We start from the raw sequence: 18,213 nt of genomic DNA, 5'->3' as shown, positions 1-18,213 counted from the left end.
AGGCTATCAACAAGGCTATTACAGGTTGTCTGAGGAATGTTACTTAATAAAAACCTATTTGAGTTAAAACTGAACTGCCATTATGATTCTCCAGGTAATTACGAGTTCATAGACACCAAACATGTCTAGGTTCTTTTCTATCTAAGTGGTGAAAAAAATTCCAATCTATGTTATTAAAAAAAAAGTGCCATTTTCCGATACATGTAGCATCTCCATTTTTCGGGATCTGTCATTTTTAATGATACCATTTTGATGCAGATACGATCTTTTGATCGCCCATTATTGCATTTTAATGCAACGTCGTGGTGACCAAAAAACGTAATTCTGGCGTTTTGACTACTCGTCTAGCTATGCCGTTTAACGATCAGGTTAATCCTTTTTATATTGATAGATCGGGCGATTCTGAACACGGCGATACCAAATATGTGTATGTTTGATTTTTTTATTGTCTTATTTTTAATGGGGCGAAAGGGGGGCGATTTGAACTTTTATATTTTTTTTATATTTTTAAAAACTTTTTTTTTTCTTTTTTTTACATTTGGCATGCTTCAATAGCGCGCTTGCCGGAAGCGTGAGTTAAATGCTGCGGTCAGAGTTTGACAGCGGCATTTAATGGGTTAACAGTTGCGGGAGGATCGTGATTCCTCCAGCGGCTGTTAGCGGCACATGTCAGCTATTCAAAACAGCTGACATGTGTCGGAAAAGATGTGGGCTTATCGCCGAAGCCCACATCAAAGGGAGGGTGTCCGACATTGCATATTATTACGCCTGATTTCGAAAAGGGGTTAATATATAACAAACAGAAGATATTTTTGGTGATGCCATGAACAGCTGATCATTATTAATTTTTGTATTCTCATAAATACAAGGATTATTTGATCATAAATCTGAAATGTTAAACTGGTAGATCACATTTTAACACATATTACTTTTCTAAATGTAAACCATGTAGGTCCATAATATGTAGCATTATTAATAGATTAATTTTGTATTACCCCATATACAGAACATCTAAGTAAATCACCTCTATTTAACTCAACTCTCACTCACTTTCTCCCAGAGCTATTACCGTCAGATTTAAATGGTGGTTTGGAATGCGGCAGCTCACTATAAATCACCTGTATTTGAAAAGTTTGTGATGCCAAAGGTGACATTGTTTAACTGTACAATTTGTCACGGCATACAGGTAGTAATTACTTCCTTTTGTTGAGTGGATTTACTGCTCGTCAGTATAGGCACATAACTGTGGCCTCATTTCAATCCATGTTATAGCAAGTAAAACAGAAAACACTTACATGAAAATCTTTCTCTTCCAAAATCTCTTTCCTCCATCTCACAAGAAAGGCCGCACATACATATAGATGGAAGTGGGAAAATCCTTCAGGTTCAGACTAGAAGAGACAACATCACAGGGAAAAAATGTTATTTGTATTTTAATTTTCAAAGATAATTTGTTAAAATAAATAATAAGCATCATTTTTTTTTTTCTGTTGACAACAGCTTACACAGCTTTGGTCACCCATTTAGGCCAAAATATCGACCAATACCTCAGGTAATGTATTTATCTTATACTTTACTCATCTATTTTTGTTGCACTTTTTTCAATTTTTTTATGCAGGATGCAGTCAGGCCCTTTAGTGTTGGTTGGGTGTACTGGGGTGTCTGTCCCTGTGGGGTGCACTTATATAGTGCTAGACAGCCCTCCGGATCTAATAGTATGGACGTCATCAATAGGCTGTAAGCCAGACACTGTGCATCACACCCATCTGTGTGACTGGCGTCCTGTGCAAGCTCCATCTGGGTGCATGTCTATTAGTACACAGTCACCCCCTCCATGAATTGGTAGGTCTGTGAGTGGCTGTTTGCATCATTACTTTGCACCAGTGCTGCCCCCACCTTTATCATTGGGGTCTGATCCATGTTGCTAGTACATTGGTAATCTCACTAAGTGCTGGTAAGGCTGTATCTTGTCTCTGTGATTTTTTTTTATTATTATTTTGTTCTATGTTAGGCATTTTTAATTTTAGTGTTAGGACTCGGAAGTGTGAGGGAGCCTTGACACAGGTTTGTGAGCTTGCATACCATGGCCAAGATATCGACCAATACCCCAGGTTTATCTTACACATTATTAATCTTTTTTTTGAACTTTTTTTTCCATTTTTTTATGCGAGATGCAGCCAGGTCCTTTAGTGTTGGTTATACAAGTGTATGGAAGCAGTTCTGACCAGGAGAATATTTAACGCATAAATACCTTATGGTCCTGGCTCAGATACTGGCAATTCGTTGCTGCGCACAGTGCGTGCGCTGGGGGGGGGGGGGGGACTTACGAGTCTGCAGTCACACAGAGTGACTGCAGACTGATCAGTTTAGACTGGATAACCCTCTTAGGCTACTTTCACACTAGCGTCGTGCGCTGCACGTCGCTATGCGATGTGGCGGCGCACCGACGCTAGCTGTGAAAGCGCCGCACAACGGGGGCAGCAGATGCTGTTTTTCAACGCATCCGCTGCCCCATTGTGAGGTGCGGGGAGGCGGGAACGGAGTTCCGGCCGCGCATGCGTGGTCGGAAAAGACGGGAATGACGCACCAAAAAACGTTACAAGCAACGTTTTTTGGTGGCGACGGTCCGACGCAACAGTCGCACGACGGTTGCGACGTGTGGCAATGCGTCGCACTGCGTCGTTAATAAAAGTCTATGGAGAAAAAACGCATCCTGCAAGCACTTTTGCAGGATGCGTTTTTTCTCCAAAACGACGCATAGCGACCTGCAGTGCACGACGCTAGTGTGAAAGTAGCCTAATTGGTTTCTAATGATAATGATCCTTGTTTGTAAATGATGGGGACTTTGTCAGTCTCACTGAAACAGGGACAAATGTGTATGAGGACAGTCTCTGCAAAGCGCTGAGGAATAAACTAAATAAGCATAAGGAAATTATCTACTTCGAAGTATAGAACAAGAAATGCACTGTGCTATAGGCAGAAATCTGAAACTAATTTCTGTCATGGTCCTGCCATTCCAGCAAATCCACATGCTGATGAGCCTTACTGAAATGTATTGGAGTTTAGTCACAGCTTTTCTGTGTAGATCCAGGGCAATTAAGAACATGCTGAGAATATTATAGATCTGTAGAGCAAAATCTGTCCCTAAGGGCTCCTTCAGAAGGACACATCATATGTGTGATGTCCGAGTAAAAATGGGGCACTGACCAATGTTAATCAATAGGACTGTTCAGATGAGACAGGGACTGGGCGAAAAAAAGAAAAGAAAAATCACAACATGTACACGTTTCCTCCATATGTCTGATAAGACTCACCAGTACAAGTCTATGGCTGTGCAAAAAAGATGGGTTCCCACGTGGATCAGCCATATAGCATCTGATTTTTATGGATACATTGTCACTAACCGAGGAAACTGTATTGATCATGTACATTTTAAAACATTGCTGAATAAATACGAATCACGCATGGACATAAAATACACACACTGTCGACAATACAAATGAAGAATGTCAGTTTTCTGCATGAAAATCAGATGATTTTTTAATGTGCTTGTCTGTTGCCAGCCTTAGCCGTAACAACGCCCATATGCGAACATTGACATATTGTATATCAGGCTCTCTCTTCAAATGTCTAAGGGGTATTTCATTTAAATGAGTACGCCCCATTTGAAATGCAATATTTTTATCAAGATCTCACATAACAATTTCCAAAATTTTGACTGGGTTTCATAGAACATTACCGTATTTTTCTGACTATAAGACGCACTTTTTTTCCTCCAAATTTGGGAGGAAAGTGTGGGTGCGTCTTATAGTACGGAAATAACATGTGGGGAGGGGGGCAGCAGTGAGTGGGATCGCACTGTTATCCCACTTCAGGATGTCCCCGCTGCCCGGAATCAGCTGCTGGGGAAAGCACATGGCCCCGCTGATTAAGTGCAGAGAATATTTATTAGCTGCTCCCCGCCAACCGATCAGCTGAGCGGTGAGCCGGAGCAGCAAATGAATGCTGCACTTAAGCAGCGACACACAGTTTCCCCAGCACTGATTCAGGGGAGAATCTGTGTGTCCGGGGGAGGAGGAGGCAGCAGCAGGGGCCAGGAGATCGCTGTATACCTGCCTGTGCTGGACGCTGAGCTGTCTGGTGCACAGGGAGGACCTGTGTGATGTCAGAAGTGGGCGGGCTGGAGCATCACATGGCAGCACAGAGCCCTCCCTCTTCTGACATCATCATAGGTCCTTCAGACTCCCACCTAGAATCTGCAGCTTCCTCTTATGTCCTGCGTGTGCGCTGTGGAAAGGCAACAACAACAGGGAGGGCTCTGTGTGTGTGCAGCCATGGGATGCTCCAGCTTTTACCTCACCACAGTGTGGCTGGCTGCCACAATTAAGAGGTCAGTCTTTACAAAACACAATAAAGCACTCTGCCACTCCTTTGGTGAACTATAACTCCCAGCATGTCATAGGATCTGCAGGACATGCTGGGAGTTATAGTTCTCCCATGGGATTTTAAAGCAGCACTCCAGTGTTATTTTGCAGTGCTGGAGTGGTGCTTTCACTATAAGCCCTGTGCACCCATTCTTAGGGCTCATTTCCACATGCGAGGCACACATCCGTATCTCGCATGTGGAAACCAAGCTGTGGAGCCGGCACTCCAGAGCGGAGCGTGCGGCCGCATAGGAACACATGGAGCTGCACAGCTCCGCTCCAAAGTGCCGGCGCCAGAGCTTGGTTTCCACATGCGAGATACGGACGTGTGCCTCGCATGTGGAAATGAGCCCTTATACTCACCCTCCAGCGTCTTCATATCGTACTTCACAGACACCACACTGGTCCCGCAGCTTCCAACATAATAACATACTATTATATATAATAACACCACATATAATAGTATGTTATTTATGTTATTAAATATTTTACCACATTTTTTTTGCTTCAAATATTTTTTTCCCTATTTTCCACCTCTAAAACCTGGGTGCGCCTTATAGTCCGGTGCATCCTATAGTCCGAAAAATACGGTATTTTTTTAACCCAAAACATGAAAGTAAGGCTAATGATATAACTTTGATTACAAAATCTACAGTTTTACTCAAATTAGTTGATTCAAAAAAGAATATGTCACATCAAAACTAGAACACCTAGTATTGTGAATAACCACCATGATTATTAGGGATAGCATTAAAGGGGTTGTCTATGCTTTCTCTATAACTTGTGTATGTACCTAGGCTGCAGATTGGTGACAACGTGTTATATATCACACCTAGTCATGTGAGCAGCTCTCCTGATTGTGGAGGAGCGGCTCACTCTCCGACTGGCCTGTTCCTGTCTGGCGGAGACTAGTCAGTGACATCACACAGACACCACCCTCAATCTGTGCCAGACCCTCCCCCTTCTCCTGTGTGAATGTGTGCATGCAGCAGGGGAATGACTCAGCTGATTGGACAAATCAGGAAGAAAAGCCTTCTACATAGGCGAGTATAATGTGCTGTGTTCATGCATCCCTCCCTCCCATACATCACTAAAGACTGAAGTTCTGCAGCAGCTGAGGTATATTATATGGTATATATATGTAAATATACACACACTTACTTACACTCTTGCACACACACATCACATATAGATCACTTCATACTAAGCATGTCAGGGATAATGTGGAGACATGTGAGAACCACCATTGTCGAGGTGTTGTGGAGCGAGGGTTGCGCTGCTTTCCACAGATGTGGCATTGCTGTTATTTCCAATACTGGCATGATGACAGAAGTTGGCGCAGGGGCAGATACTAACAGCCAATGAGTGTGCAGAGGGTGGGGCTGGACACAGGCATGGCGGTGCCAGCTCTGACTGTGAGGTTAGATAATACGGCACAGGGAGCTGTTAAGTTTGGTAGAGCAACAGGTAAACTAAGTGGATGCAGGGAATGAAGTAAACTTCAGGAAACAAAATGCATAGAAGTGTTAAGCACAGAATAAAAAAAACTAAACAAAAAAAAAAACAGGATTTTGTGGTCGGACAACCCCTTTAAGTCTTCTAGGCATGCAATGAACATGTTGGCGACATAATGCAACATCTGTCTTTTTCCATTATTCAAGAACGACCTCTTTTACAGTCTGGATGCTGCATGGAGACTGATGCTCAACTTATCTGCTTGTAGCTGAAGATTTAGGCACTTTTCAAAGCTAACGTGTAATAGTAGGTTGCATAACTTAATTATTAAAGCACAGGTAACTAAATTTGTTAGCTGGAAACCCCCCTTTAATTTCTAATTCCCATTGGATGTCTTGTCTTCAGCAGAATATAGGCATTTTTACAATAAGGTTGTTGACACCGGACGGGGAAGTTATGTGATTCTCTTACATATAGTGGATTCACCTTGAGGCCATAAACACATTAATAGTACCGAGTTAATGAATTAGATTCCCATGAAAGGAATTGGCACAGTTCTTTTCTTACTGAGGAAACTGTGCAAATGGTTCCCTGTGGCTTTTCCTTGTCTTCTGCTGGACCATTACAATACATCTAGAATTAACAGCATGAACTTATTGGTCCTTTATCTTTTCTATGTAACAGATTTAGAATTCGGGATCTGTACAACATCTTTTTTGTTTTCAGAGACATTAGTACTGTGTAGATGGCTATAAATCCTACAGATCTGCATTTACTAGAATAAATTAATTTTACAGCTTATATAAATCCTTGCCTAGTGGGCGGCTTAGAACGCCACTTAAAGAGGAACTTAAAGAACAACTAAAACCCAAAGACAAGAAGCATCAGAGCAGAATGCATGACGCAGGCCAGTTCAATTTTCCACTGCAGTATAATAGTTTTCCTCTCTGTCCTTCCATTTGTAAGACACGGTGTACAGTGGAACTGATACAAATACTTATTACTGTAGACAAGCATTATTTTCCTTTTTTTTTTTATACGGTCCCCCACATGTGCTGCATGTCACACTGCAGGCTGTAGATGTGCCATTACTGGTCTCCCATAATCTTACTTATGGATCCACATGGAAAAAGATAGAACCGGAGGATAGAAGCCGCGCAGACCACAATAAAGGTGGCAGAGTTACACACAGACTCTGTTTATTAGCCTACGCGTTTCGTGGCAAACAGGCCACTTCATCAGGGCATCCTGTTTGCCACGAAACGCGTAGGCTAATAAACAGAGTGTGTGTGTAACTCTGCCACCTTTATTGTGGTCTGCGCGGCTTCTATCCTCCGGTTCTATCTTTTTCCATGTGGATCCATACTGTTTGCCGGGAGCCTGCTGCGACCATACGTGCTTATCCAAGGGAGTTGTGACCTATCACAACCAGACCAGGTGACTCTGTTTTGTGGGGGTCCAGGTGATTGCGATACCTGAAGGTATTACTCTATGTGCGCTTCTTTTTCTTGTTTTTAGATAATCTTACTTATAGAAGCAGATGACTTTTCAGTTTCAAGAAGCACACGCTGTTTGGAATGTCCTACATATCTTAGCAGCAAATCGAAAATAATTTGCCTAATATATGGAAATGTTTTTTTAAACTAAAATTGCATAGACCATATCTGAGCATGTCTAAAAGGGAGTCCCTTCCATAAAGTATTTGAAAATCTAAAGAGCCTGAAGCTAAAAACCCATCAGGTCCATGTCGCTTTCTTGGTAGCTGGTCAGTCAGAATAGAAAAAGGTGTTACCTAGAATTCAGTGTCATAAAGTCAGTATCAAAATTACTCTTTTAATAACTCAATTTGATCACTAAATCATCCTTCTGTGAGTACTCCAGGTAAGGGGTTGTTTTGTGGAGACAACCTCTAACCATTTGTCCTGCTGGAAATCATAGGGGATGGTCTACCAGCTCCATACCACATGCTCTTTAGTAGTAGCTTACATTCTAAAGAACACAGACCATCCCCAAATTCATCTGCATGGCCACCATGCAATACTACAGAGCATTTACTTGCAGAATTGTCGAGCTATCCGCAGCTTCTCTTGCCAACTAGCTCCTTGCTGGGATCACCTGATCGATGCCTTGACTACATATTAAAAGAGGTTGTCCCTGATGAGATAACCCCTTCAATTGTGCACATGTGGCTGTAAAAGGCACCTGCATTCTGATAACTATGCATAAGTATAGGGAGGTACAAAGGCTGTATTCGCTCTTAAGGTACCGTCACACTAAGCGACGCTGCAGCGATACAGACAACGATGCCGATCGCTGCAGCGTCGCTGTTTGGTCGCTGGAGAGCTGTCACACAGACCGCTCTCCAGCGACCAACGATGCCGAGGTCCCCGGGTAACCAGGGTAAACATTGGGTTGCTAAGCGCAGGGCCGCGCTTAGTAACCCGATGTTTACCCTGGTTACCAGTGTAAAATGTAAAAAAACAAACACTACATACTCACCTTCGCGTCCCCCGGCGTCTGCTTCCTGCACTGACTGAGCGCCGGCCCTAACAGCAGAGCGGTGACGTCACCGCTGTACTGTACTTTCATTTTGCGGCCGGCGCTCAGTCAGTGCAGGAAGCGGACGGCGGGGGACGTGTGACAGACATCAGAGGGTGAGTATGTACTGTTTGTTTTTTTATATTTTACACTGGTAACCAGAGTAAACATCGGGTTACTAAGCGCGGCCCTGCGCTTAGTAACCCGATATTTACCCTGGTTACCATTGTAAAACATTGCTGGTATCGTTGCTTTTGCTGTCAAACACAACGATACACGGCGATCTGACGACCAAATAAAGTTCTGAACTTTAATCAACGACCAGCGATATCACAGCAGGATCCAGATCGCTGCTGCGTGTCAAACACAACGATATCGCTATCCAGGACACTTCAACGTCACAGATCGCTAGCGATATCGTTTAGTGTGACGGTACCTTTAGGGCCTGCAGGGGCTCCATGACTTAATCCTTTGAAAAACAGTAGAATACATAGGAAAGCCTTGCATTAGAGATGTTCACACTATGCCTTTAACTTCTGACAGCATCTATACAAGAACAGCAATAAAAGTGAATCCAGAGATACTAATGTATAAAATATTTAAATAGGAGTCTGTTCTCTTTAGGTCATATTCACGTGGCTGTTTTCATAGTGTTTTTAGGATACGGCGGGATCACTGTGACTTATTTTTTCTGGCTTCTACAGACAATGGCGCATATTGACTGCTTGTATTACACCTGGAGTTTGAGTCAGTGTATCTGAATGGTTGGTGATCTCGATACAATGAATGAATGAGAAAAGGAATAAATGCTTCATAGAGTATATTTATCACTGCTCTATATACCAAGAATAAAGCTGTAACAGAGAACATAATTTAATATCAAAACCTTCTGCACTGGAGTTCTGTGCTCTTCACATCTCATTCTACTCAATGAAATCATGCCAATAGACTTATATCACTTTTATACTTGCACTTCTTTTTTAAATTGGAAGCTATTGCTGGATAATGGTTGTTTGGACTGATCATACAAAAACAAGCAACTTTGCCATTTAACTATTATTAAAATTTCACTCCATTCTCAGGGAAAAAAGTTTTTTTTTTTCTTTTTATACCTTACTGCTCATAGTCAAAGCTATTGTTAAGCTGTGGCCAGTCTCCTAGGCCTGGGGGTGCAGTGCTTACAAGATTTTTTTCTATAAAGTCTGCAAGAGTTGCTCAAACTCCTCACTGTATCTGGCCAGCTTAGAAGCGCCTATAGTCCAGTATAAACAAAGCTGGCGATGTCTCTGGAATGGGATAATGCACAGTTTAGGGCAGCGACACAATGCTGCCGCTAGTCCAAACTGTCATTAATCAAGAGCGCACTGCCCCTTGGCAAGCAGGAAGGCGAGAGGCAGGGGAGCGGTGTGGTCCTGAGTAATCGACATGAGACAACCCCTTTTAAGAATTGTCAACCACAAATATCCTTGCTTAAACTACGTGAAAATAATGCAAACAAGTGAAGTGTCTGTGACTTTATATACAAAACTTCTGAGGTGAAGTTCACAGTTACCACCATCTCAGTTTTCCAAGGCTTTGCACCCCTGTAATAAGCTGGATGGGAATTGTTGAGAAACTATTGCTCAGTAAACACGCCAAGAAATTAATGCAGCTATTAGTGCTGTATGCCAGAAATTCTCTGTTATTAAACTGAAAACCGCCTCCCATTGTCCCATTGGATATAATTAATATCTAGACTAACAAAATGTAAGATTTCTATGTAGAGGCAACCCAGATCTTTTCTACAGTATTTGGAGTCTAACTCTTATTAAATGACGAAGAGTTAATACTATAGGCAGAATAAATGAGTTGGTGTCATACATCCTTATTCCTGTACTGTATATTTGTTTGTTATAAATGCACTATCAGTGCCATATGGAAAGTTCTTAAATTTCCTGTATTTGTTTTTTTGTGTGTTTGCTTTTATTTATTGAAAAAAAAATGGATTTTTTTTTTTTTACTAAAGAATACATAGGACAAATAACATAATTCATTATGAAGACAAAGCAAGCCCCAAGCCCTGAACAATGGCGAAGAGTGCTGTGCTCGGATAAAGTGTTATCCATGTATGCTCGTGTGCTAATCCAAGAGTTTGGGGCATGAGGAAGTAATATGTTCAAGTCTCTGCACCTTCATGTCTTGCGTCTAACAAACAGGCAAATCCCTGCATGTGTTGTGGAATGTCTTCCGGCTTGTCGATATTATTTGAGCACACCAAAGACACTTGGTTAACACACGTGCATGCTCGGATAACACCTTATCCAAGCACGTTCGCTCATCACTACTGAACAGTCTAATATTTGAAACTTTTTTCAAGACTCATCCAAAAAGGATTTAGTTTACAAAACTTCCTTTCTATTTTTCTATTGCCTACTCCAAGACGGTTCAACCACTGTCATTACAAAATACTGAATCATCCAGCATGTAATTTACAGCACATCACCCCACACTTCAGTATAAAAAGAGTATTTTTCAAGCCATAATATCTACTGGATGATTAGATCAATCTAAACTGTTAAAATCGGAATGAGAAAAAGATGATGTCAAGCAAATTATACATTCTGTATATCAAGGCTTTTTCTTTGTGAAACCATATCACATGTAAGAAAGGCAGCATTTCCTCTGAAAAGTGTGAAATGAATAGAAAAGGTTTTTTTTGTACAATTATAGCACAGTATGATCAGCTTAGATAATGGGGTACACAGTACTGGGAGGAAACTGGATATTTATGAAAAATAGTGAACAATGTTGAGACCAGAATATGCAGATCTTTTTATGACAAAATCAGCAAAATTTGTACAATAGACTGATCATGCTGATTTAGTAAAAATTTGCAGCCAAGTCTTGTATTCATAGATACATTTTTGTCTTACTTGTAGATATACTTTTGATGGTATAGTATCAGAAAATGTGGGGTATTTTTGAGCTGGAAAATAGAACAGAAATCTGTAAGAATTGAACCAGGCTTGAAGGTACTATAGTCGAAATCAGGAAAAATAACAGAATACCGTAATTCTAAACATCGACCAGAATATATCTGGTCAGGGAATTAGAAACAAATTCCAGATTATTACAGAGTAAGCCCCCGACTCATAAAATCTTTTTCATGCAGTTTTTGTACAGCTCTGGCAAAGGGGGTGAAGCTGGGAGGAACAGGGGCATAGTGACCCCCCGCTAGTCAAATTCATGATAAGCGATGGTGTACTTTATGTCTCAAATCTTACTCCAGTTAATGACTGAAGAGTTTGAGGCTAGGTTCACACTACTTTTTCTCCTCACCTGATTCAATAAGAGGCATGCACCTCTTAACCCTCTTGCATGCGTGACGTCACAAATCTACACTTTTACGTAATGGGGGAAAAAGGCCCCCTGTGCAAATCATATGGAGAAACTCACATAAATAACTTTTACAAGTTTATTTCAAAATTGCAAAATAAGATATGAATAATGCACAACATTTTAATAACAATTTTTTGCAGAAAACGAAAAAATATTTTTTTTCCAAATTTCAAACAAAGATATGAAAAACACACAAAGGTACCACACAACCGCCTCCAAGATTTCTCCCGAATATCCCCCATCCTCTGGAATTCCACGCCTCAACAGATCAGACTATCCATCACCCTTGAATCCTTCAGACAGAACCTGAAAACCCATCTCTTCAGGAAAGCCTACAGCCTGCAATAACCATTCTGCCGCCTCACCACCACCAGAGCTGCCGCCTCACCACCACCAGAGCTGCCGCACCCCCGTCTCTTCCCCAGTATCCTGTAGAATATAAGTCCGCAAGGACAGGGTCCTCTCCCCTCTGTACCAGTCTGTCATCGTACATTTGTGTACTGTAAATGATATCTATAACCCTGTATGTAACCCCTTTCTCATGTACAGCACCATGGAATTAATGGTGCTATATACTGTAAATAAATAGTAATAATAATAAAATTAATAATAGTATATAAATCTAGAGTAAACTAGCTGCAGCTACATTTCTTTTCTAACTTTTTCTTTTCAATTTTATTGGTCTTCCAAACAATTTTCACGTTATCTTTTCTGAAGAATGTTTTTTACAGACATTTTCCCCACAAGTGGCACAATATCACTCAGTTTTCCTCTCTAAGTTTCTTGGACAAATGAAACAACGCTTTCATCTTCTTTCTCCTGGCCATGGAGTATCCTGAAACTGTACACCACACCGTTTCATTGCTTCTTTAGTTTGCTTTGGCAAGCATTTCATGTTGCTTCGCTCCATCATGTGAGGCATTACAAGTTCATGGCAAAGGTCCTCAAAGAATAGGCTTCTCCTGTCCTTCCTCCTGGGACTTCCCACAGCTCCCTGAGCATGTCTCACAATATTATGTATTGGAGTACGTTCGACTAATCACTTCTTCAGGATTCACTGGATCAACTTTTTCATCATCAGAACAATCACTGGATGAGGATGTTTTATTAGCTGGTGACAGGTACTCTTCATCGGACAAAGATAGTTCACTTTCATCTTCACTTTGAAACATAATTACTTCAATATCTTGGTCAGTCAGACGCTTGTAGGAAGATTGTGCCATTGCTGACTAGATGTTAGCAAACTAAAAGAAAAAACAATGAACCCAATCAGGGTTGTCCACTATTGTTTGTGTGTGACACACTGTAAGGGTAAAGTGCCCCCCATTCTCCCCTCATCCTCAGCAGCTCTTACCTTTTATACTTTCTTTTAGGCGGTGTGCAATTCTCTGGATTTTTGTGGCTCACAAGCTCTACCCTTTGCAAACTTCTTATAGAAACAAAGAGACTGAAAATAAGTCAGACTTCTTCCCAACATCATATCATCACAGGTCCTTCAGCAATTAGCTCACAGTGTATACTGTCCTCAGTACTCTCTACGCAGCTCATTACTGTGTTCAGAAGAACCTGAGATTATGTCATGGCCTTATCACTCCCTCCCAAAATCATATGACATCCTCACATAACATGATCCACCTCCGGCCCCTCCACCAGCAACCCTGAATACAAATAAAGTAACTTGAGACACAAACACTTATGAGTACATGATAAAATAGCAGGGGCCTAAAAGGCCCCCGTTCCGTGCAGATGTGATATTCTTCAAAAAAGCATTGTTACACCAAAATGCCAATCAAAAAAATTATATGAACAACTGGATATTACCAACAATGACATACTTAAGGAATACCTAGAGTTTCAAAATTCTAACTAAAGTAATTTTGCAGATAATAGCAAAAAAGCACAGGGGCATAAAAGGCCACCGATACGCAAATGCATTAGGACCCTCATACGTCACCCTGCCCTCTCAAGACTGGCATGAAAAAAAGTGGGACTTATCGCTGCAGAAGTCAGACCTCTCTTCCAATATCCAATGTCATCTTTCTCTGCACAATTACAGCTGTTGAGAATGGCGGTGTGACATCGATGGAACACTTGTACCTGGGTATCTGACTCTTAATCCAATGCTGTGAAAATGTCTTCTCATGGATAGTGTAGACCAGGGGTGTCAAACTGCATTCCTCAAGGGCTGCAAACAGGTCATGTTTTTAGGATTTCCTTGTATTGCACAGGTGATCATTTAATCACCTGCACAGAATGATTCCAGCACCTTGTGCAATGAGAAGGAAATCTTGAAAACACGCATGGTTTGAGGCCCTCGAGGAATGCAGTTTGACACCCCTGGTGTAGACCATTTTTGACACCTTAGGTTTGGTTTTGTGATGTCCAATTTCACTTGCAGTACATACAGAATTAACTACTACATGTCATTCTTCTAACCTGAAGATACTTCCATGCAAAGGTTAGTTTTTGTATGCCTTTTGCTGTCAATTTAGTTTGAGGTTGTTCTTCCAACCACTGGGACATACAACAATGAACATTGCTGACATTTCGTTCTACACGCATAACGCACTGACGGTGTGATAAACCAAGCTCTTTCAGTTTACAAGGCTTGTCCCATGAACAAAGTACATTTTAATCAATAGATCTTGGAATGTAATAAGTTTGTGAGACAACCCATTAATGATTCTCTCCCTTTCTGTTAGACTGGATTCAATTTTTAAGCTTTCTTGTGGTAAAAAAAATTGCTTTCAAGCTAGCTTTTATGCCTCTTCTACATACCACAGATCACATCACCTGCTGCATTCCTCGATTTCCATAGGCTAACAACTTAACCTTCTTGGTGTTGCAATTTCAATGTTTAGAAGTGTATATAGAGGAACTGACCAATAGAATTGCTAAAAAAAAAAAACAACCTCAAAAGAGACCTTCGTTTTAGTTTGGTTAAACTAGATCACTAGACAGCTTTCCAGAAGACTCACTCAGAACTTATTATTTTTACTGGACCATCTGTCAGCGTTAACAAAGATTATTCATATTTCACAAATCATAAACATCAGGTAACAATGAAAAAAAATGTTAAAACTTTATGTGAAAAGCTCTGTACCAAAAAGCTTTAATTTTTTTTCTATAAAGCATAGTTATAAAGCATATATGCCACTAAAATAACCAACTAAGAAAAAAAAGCCATTAAATTCCTTTACTCCAACTGATAAAGAGTCAAAAGCTGATATCAGGGTATGAAAAACAAAAACAGCACCAAGCTGAAAACTATTTCTAAAGCTGGTATAGGCAGGGGTTCTGCACGCTTGTATTAGTCTGGCAGTCACCCCATGTTGCGGTTCTCTTCCCAAATATACATTACTTTTATGTGTCTCCAAAAGCATAGAGGTCACATTAGACTAAAAGTGATCTGATATTGCCACGCTCCGTGAACAGTCTTAATGTGTATGGAAACCTCAAGACTTCCCAACAACATTAAAGGATCTAGAATGTCCATTTTCAGTTTTACCATTACGTTGAGAAAGGCCGCCGCCTGAGGAGTCTGGCAGTGGCTTTCTCAAAGAGAACTCAGGAGAGCTTGGTAGAGAGAATTATTTTTCGGACAACAACTATCTGTTCCGTATGTTGCTCTTAAAAGCATGCCTGCAAATATCCAATAACAGAGCTAGTTAATTCTAGGTTCTACCTGTAGCTACTGGCTAGCCAAAGGAGAATCTCAATGGACATGTCATGCAAACTCAGATTTGCACTATGATACATTTTATTGGAGTAAAGTTAAATATAAAGGTACTTTCAGTTATGGCAAATTATTAAATTCAGGGATCTTGGCTCTCATTCCTTGTCAGAACATAACAAGTGATCTGGTTGCAGGGGGCGGACTGGCATGCTCATTTCAATAGTTGAGAGCCACCTTCTGTTTTAGCATCAAATGTGATGGAAAAGGTGGCTGACGCTAGTGTACGAAGTCAATCAGCCAGTCTCCTTTATCACGCCAAGTCTTGACAGGGGGTGAGAATAAACTTGAAAAATGCTGTGGACCTGTAATGAAAAATCAGGACACCAAGGCCGATATCATAAGCAAATTTGTTTATAGCTTTGATAAAGTTTTATAACTTTTTTTTAAATTAATATTTTAAACACATTACAACAGATATCTGGCTGGGCATCTGCTTTAACTGCTTATACTTGAGATTTTATTTTTATTATATATTTTCCCTCTCCATAGTGCACAGCAGGTGGGAGTAAAATTATTTTTGCAATTCTCTATGGCAATTTGCTGGAAATAAAATATAAACCAAACTTCTAAATATAATTATAAGGAAGTTGTAAGTAAAGATTCTAATTTAAATTAAACAGGAAATAATAAAATAAACCGGAATTTTCTTTTGACCAGAAAGGTCAAAAGAAAGCAAAACGGAGTACATATATTATTTAATAAATGCAGAATTTGGGATATGGAAATGAAATGTTCCAGAAAACTGAGTCGACTTGCCACAGCTAGCCTAGGTGTTATCACCTGAATGCAATGTGATTATGGGGCCTTTGTATAAAAGCTGCTCTTTTCTATCTGGTGCTAACAGACATTAATGGGTGTCTTAGTCCCATTTACTTGGAAGGATAGTCCAGCTGGTTGAATAATATGCAGTACTACACCGGAGAAGATTAATTATCACCATCACAAACAACTTATACCCCAATCTAACAATATAATTATTACATATTTTACATTTTGATGTCTAAACTACTTACCTCATGTATCATCTTAATTACTTTTCTACTTGTTTCCCAGAGAAGCTGAGTAATATGGCATTAATTAATGGACACAATAAAGAAACTGCCAGTATTGTTTCAATTCTTTCTGCGCGGCGGGCTCATTTGCATGTCTGTTTTTCCCCTACCTTTTATATTTAACAATAGGACCACTGAGATTTCTGCATTAAATTGGAAGTTCATTAAGCAAAACACAATCATATCCATTCCGTCAGATATTCATCTATTACCATATTTTACAATGAGTACTTTTTATTATTTGGTCTCTCGGGTGTTGAGCTGTGGGGTCAGATTTGTACATTATATAATGTATTTTGCATGATAATAGATTGTGAGGTTCCCGCATTACATAGCAAATATATGGCGAGTTAAATGAATACCAAGTAAGTGGGTGTTAAAGGCACAACTACAAAGTCATATATGCTCAAGACAGAAAGAAAACCTGTGAGGGTATGTGCACACGTCTGGATTTCTTGCAGAAATTTCCTGAAGAAAACCGGAAATTTTCTGCAAGAAATACGCATTTTTTTTTTGCGTTTTTTTTCCGTTTTTTTCACGTTTTTTTTTTTAGTATTCTGCAAGCGTAATTAGCTTGCAGAATGTTCAAGTTTTCCAAGCGATCTGTAGCATCGCTTGGAAAACTGACTGACAAGTTGGTCACACTTGTCAAACATACTGTTTGACAAGTGTGACCAACTTTTTACTATAGATGCTGCTTATGCAGCATCAATAGTAAAAGATAGAATGTTTAAAAATAATAAAAAAAATAAATGGTTATACTCACCCTCTGCAGACAGCCGATATCCTCAGCGGCGTCCGTTCCTATAGATGCCGGTGTGGTTCAGGACCTTCGATGACGTCGCGGCTTGTGATTGGTCGCGTGAGTCACATCAGCGGTCACGCGACCAATCACAAGACAGCGACGTCATCACAGGTCCTGAACCACACCATCTATAGGAACGGAAGAGAAAGCATGCACCGGAGAGGCGGGAACACTTCGGGGCCATCAGAGGGTGAGTATATCACTATTTTTTATTTTAATTCTTTTTTTTTTACCAATTATATGGTGCCCAGTCCGTGGAGGAGAGTCTCCTCTCCTCCACCCTGGGTACCAACCGCACATAATCTGCTTACTTCCCGCATGGCGGGCATAGCCCCGTGCGGGAAGTAAGCAGATCAATGCACTCCTAGGTGTGCGGAATCCCCGCAATTCCGCATTTTTAATGAACATGTTGCTTTTTTTTCCGCGATGCGATTTTTTCGCGGAAAAAAATGCAACATTTGCACAAAAAATGCGGAATACCCTGTAAATAATAGGACGCATATGTAAGCGTTTTTTTCGCGTTTTTATAGCGAAAAAACGCGAAAAATCCTGAACGTGTGCACATGGCCTGAAAAAGGATGTTAACAATACAGTTATCAAATTCCAATGACAAAAGGCAGCGGTGTAGTAAATGGTGTGAACACTAATGCAAACATTTTTTTTTGCCATCTCCATGCTGTTTGGGCATACATCTCTTGATTAAAAGCAGCACAGTTATCCCACGTTTTCCCTGCTCTATATTAAATCTCATGAAGATAAAACAGTGATTCTATAAAAACTCCAGCAAGTTGCTGGTCTCTGTGCCTACATCTTATTGCTCTCAGA

General features: G+C 40.6%; 1 protein-coding gene across 2 annotated transcripts in view; it reads right to left on the bottom strand.

The window, feature by feature from the left end:
- TBC1D22A (TBC1 domain family member 22A) overlaps positions 1-18,213 on the bottom strand; it is an 849,217-nt gene that overhangs the window by 174,027 nt on the left and 656,977 nt on the right. For both annotated transcript variants that reach the window (XM_077264859.1, XM_077264857.1), the window contains exon 12: positions 1,296-1,391. In XM_077264859.1, coding sequence (XP_077120974.1) covers positions 1,296-1,391 — 96 coding nt within the window. The remainder of the gene's footprint in view (positions 1-1,295; positions 1,392-18,213) is intronic.

This window comes from Ranitomeya variabilis, chromosome 5 (genome assembly GCF_051348905.1).
Source record: "Ranitomeya variabilis isolate aRanVar5 chromosome 5, aRanVar5.hap1, whole genome shotgun sequence".
Classification (NCBI taxonomy): Eukaryota; Metazoa; Chordata; class Amphibia; order Anura; family Dendrobatidae; genus Ranitomeya; species Ranitomeya variabilis.
Note: the sequence above shows the minus strand (reverse complement) of the source record. Positions and strands in the feature narration are given on the sequence as shown.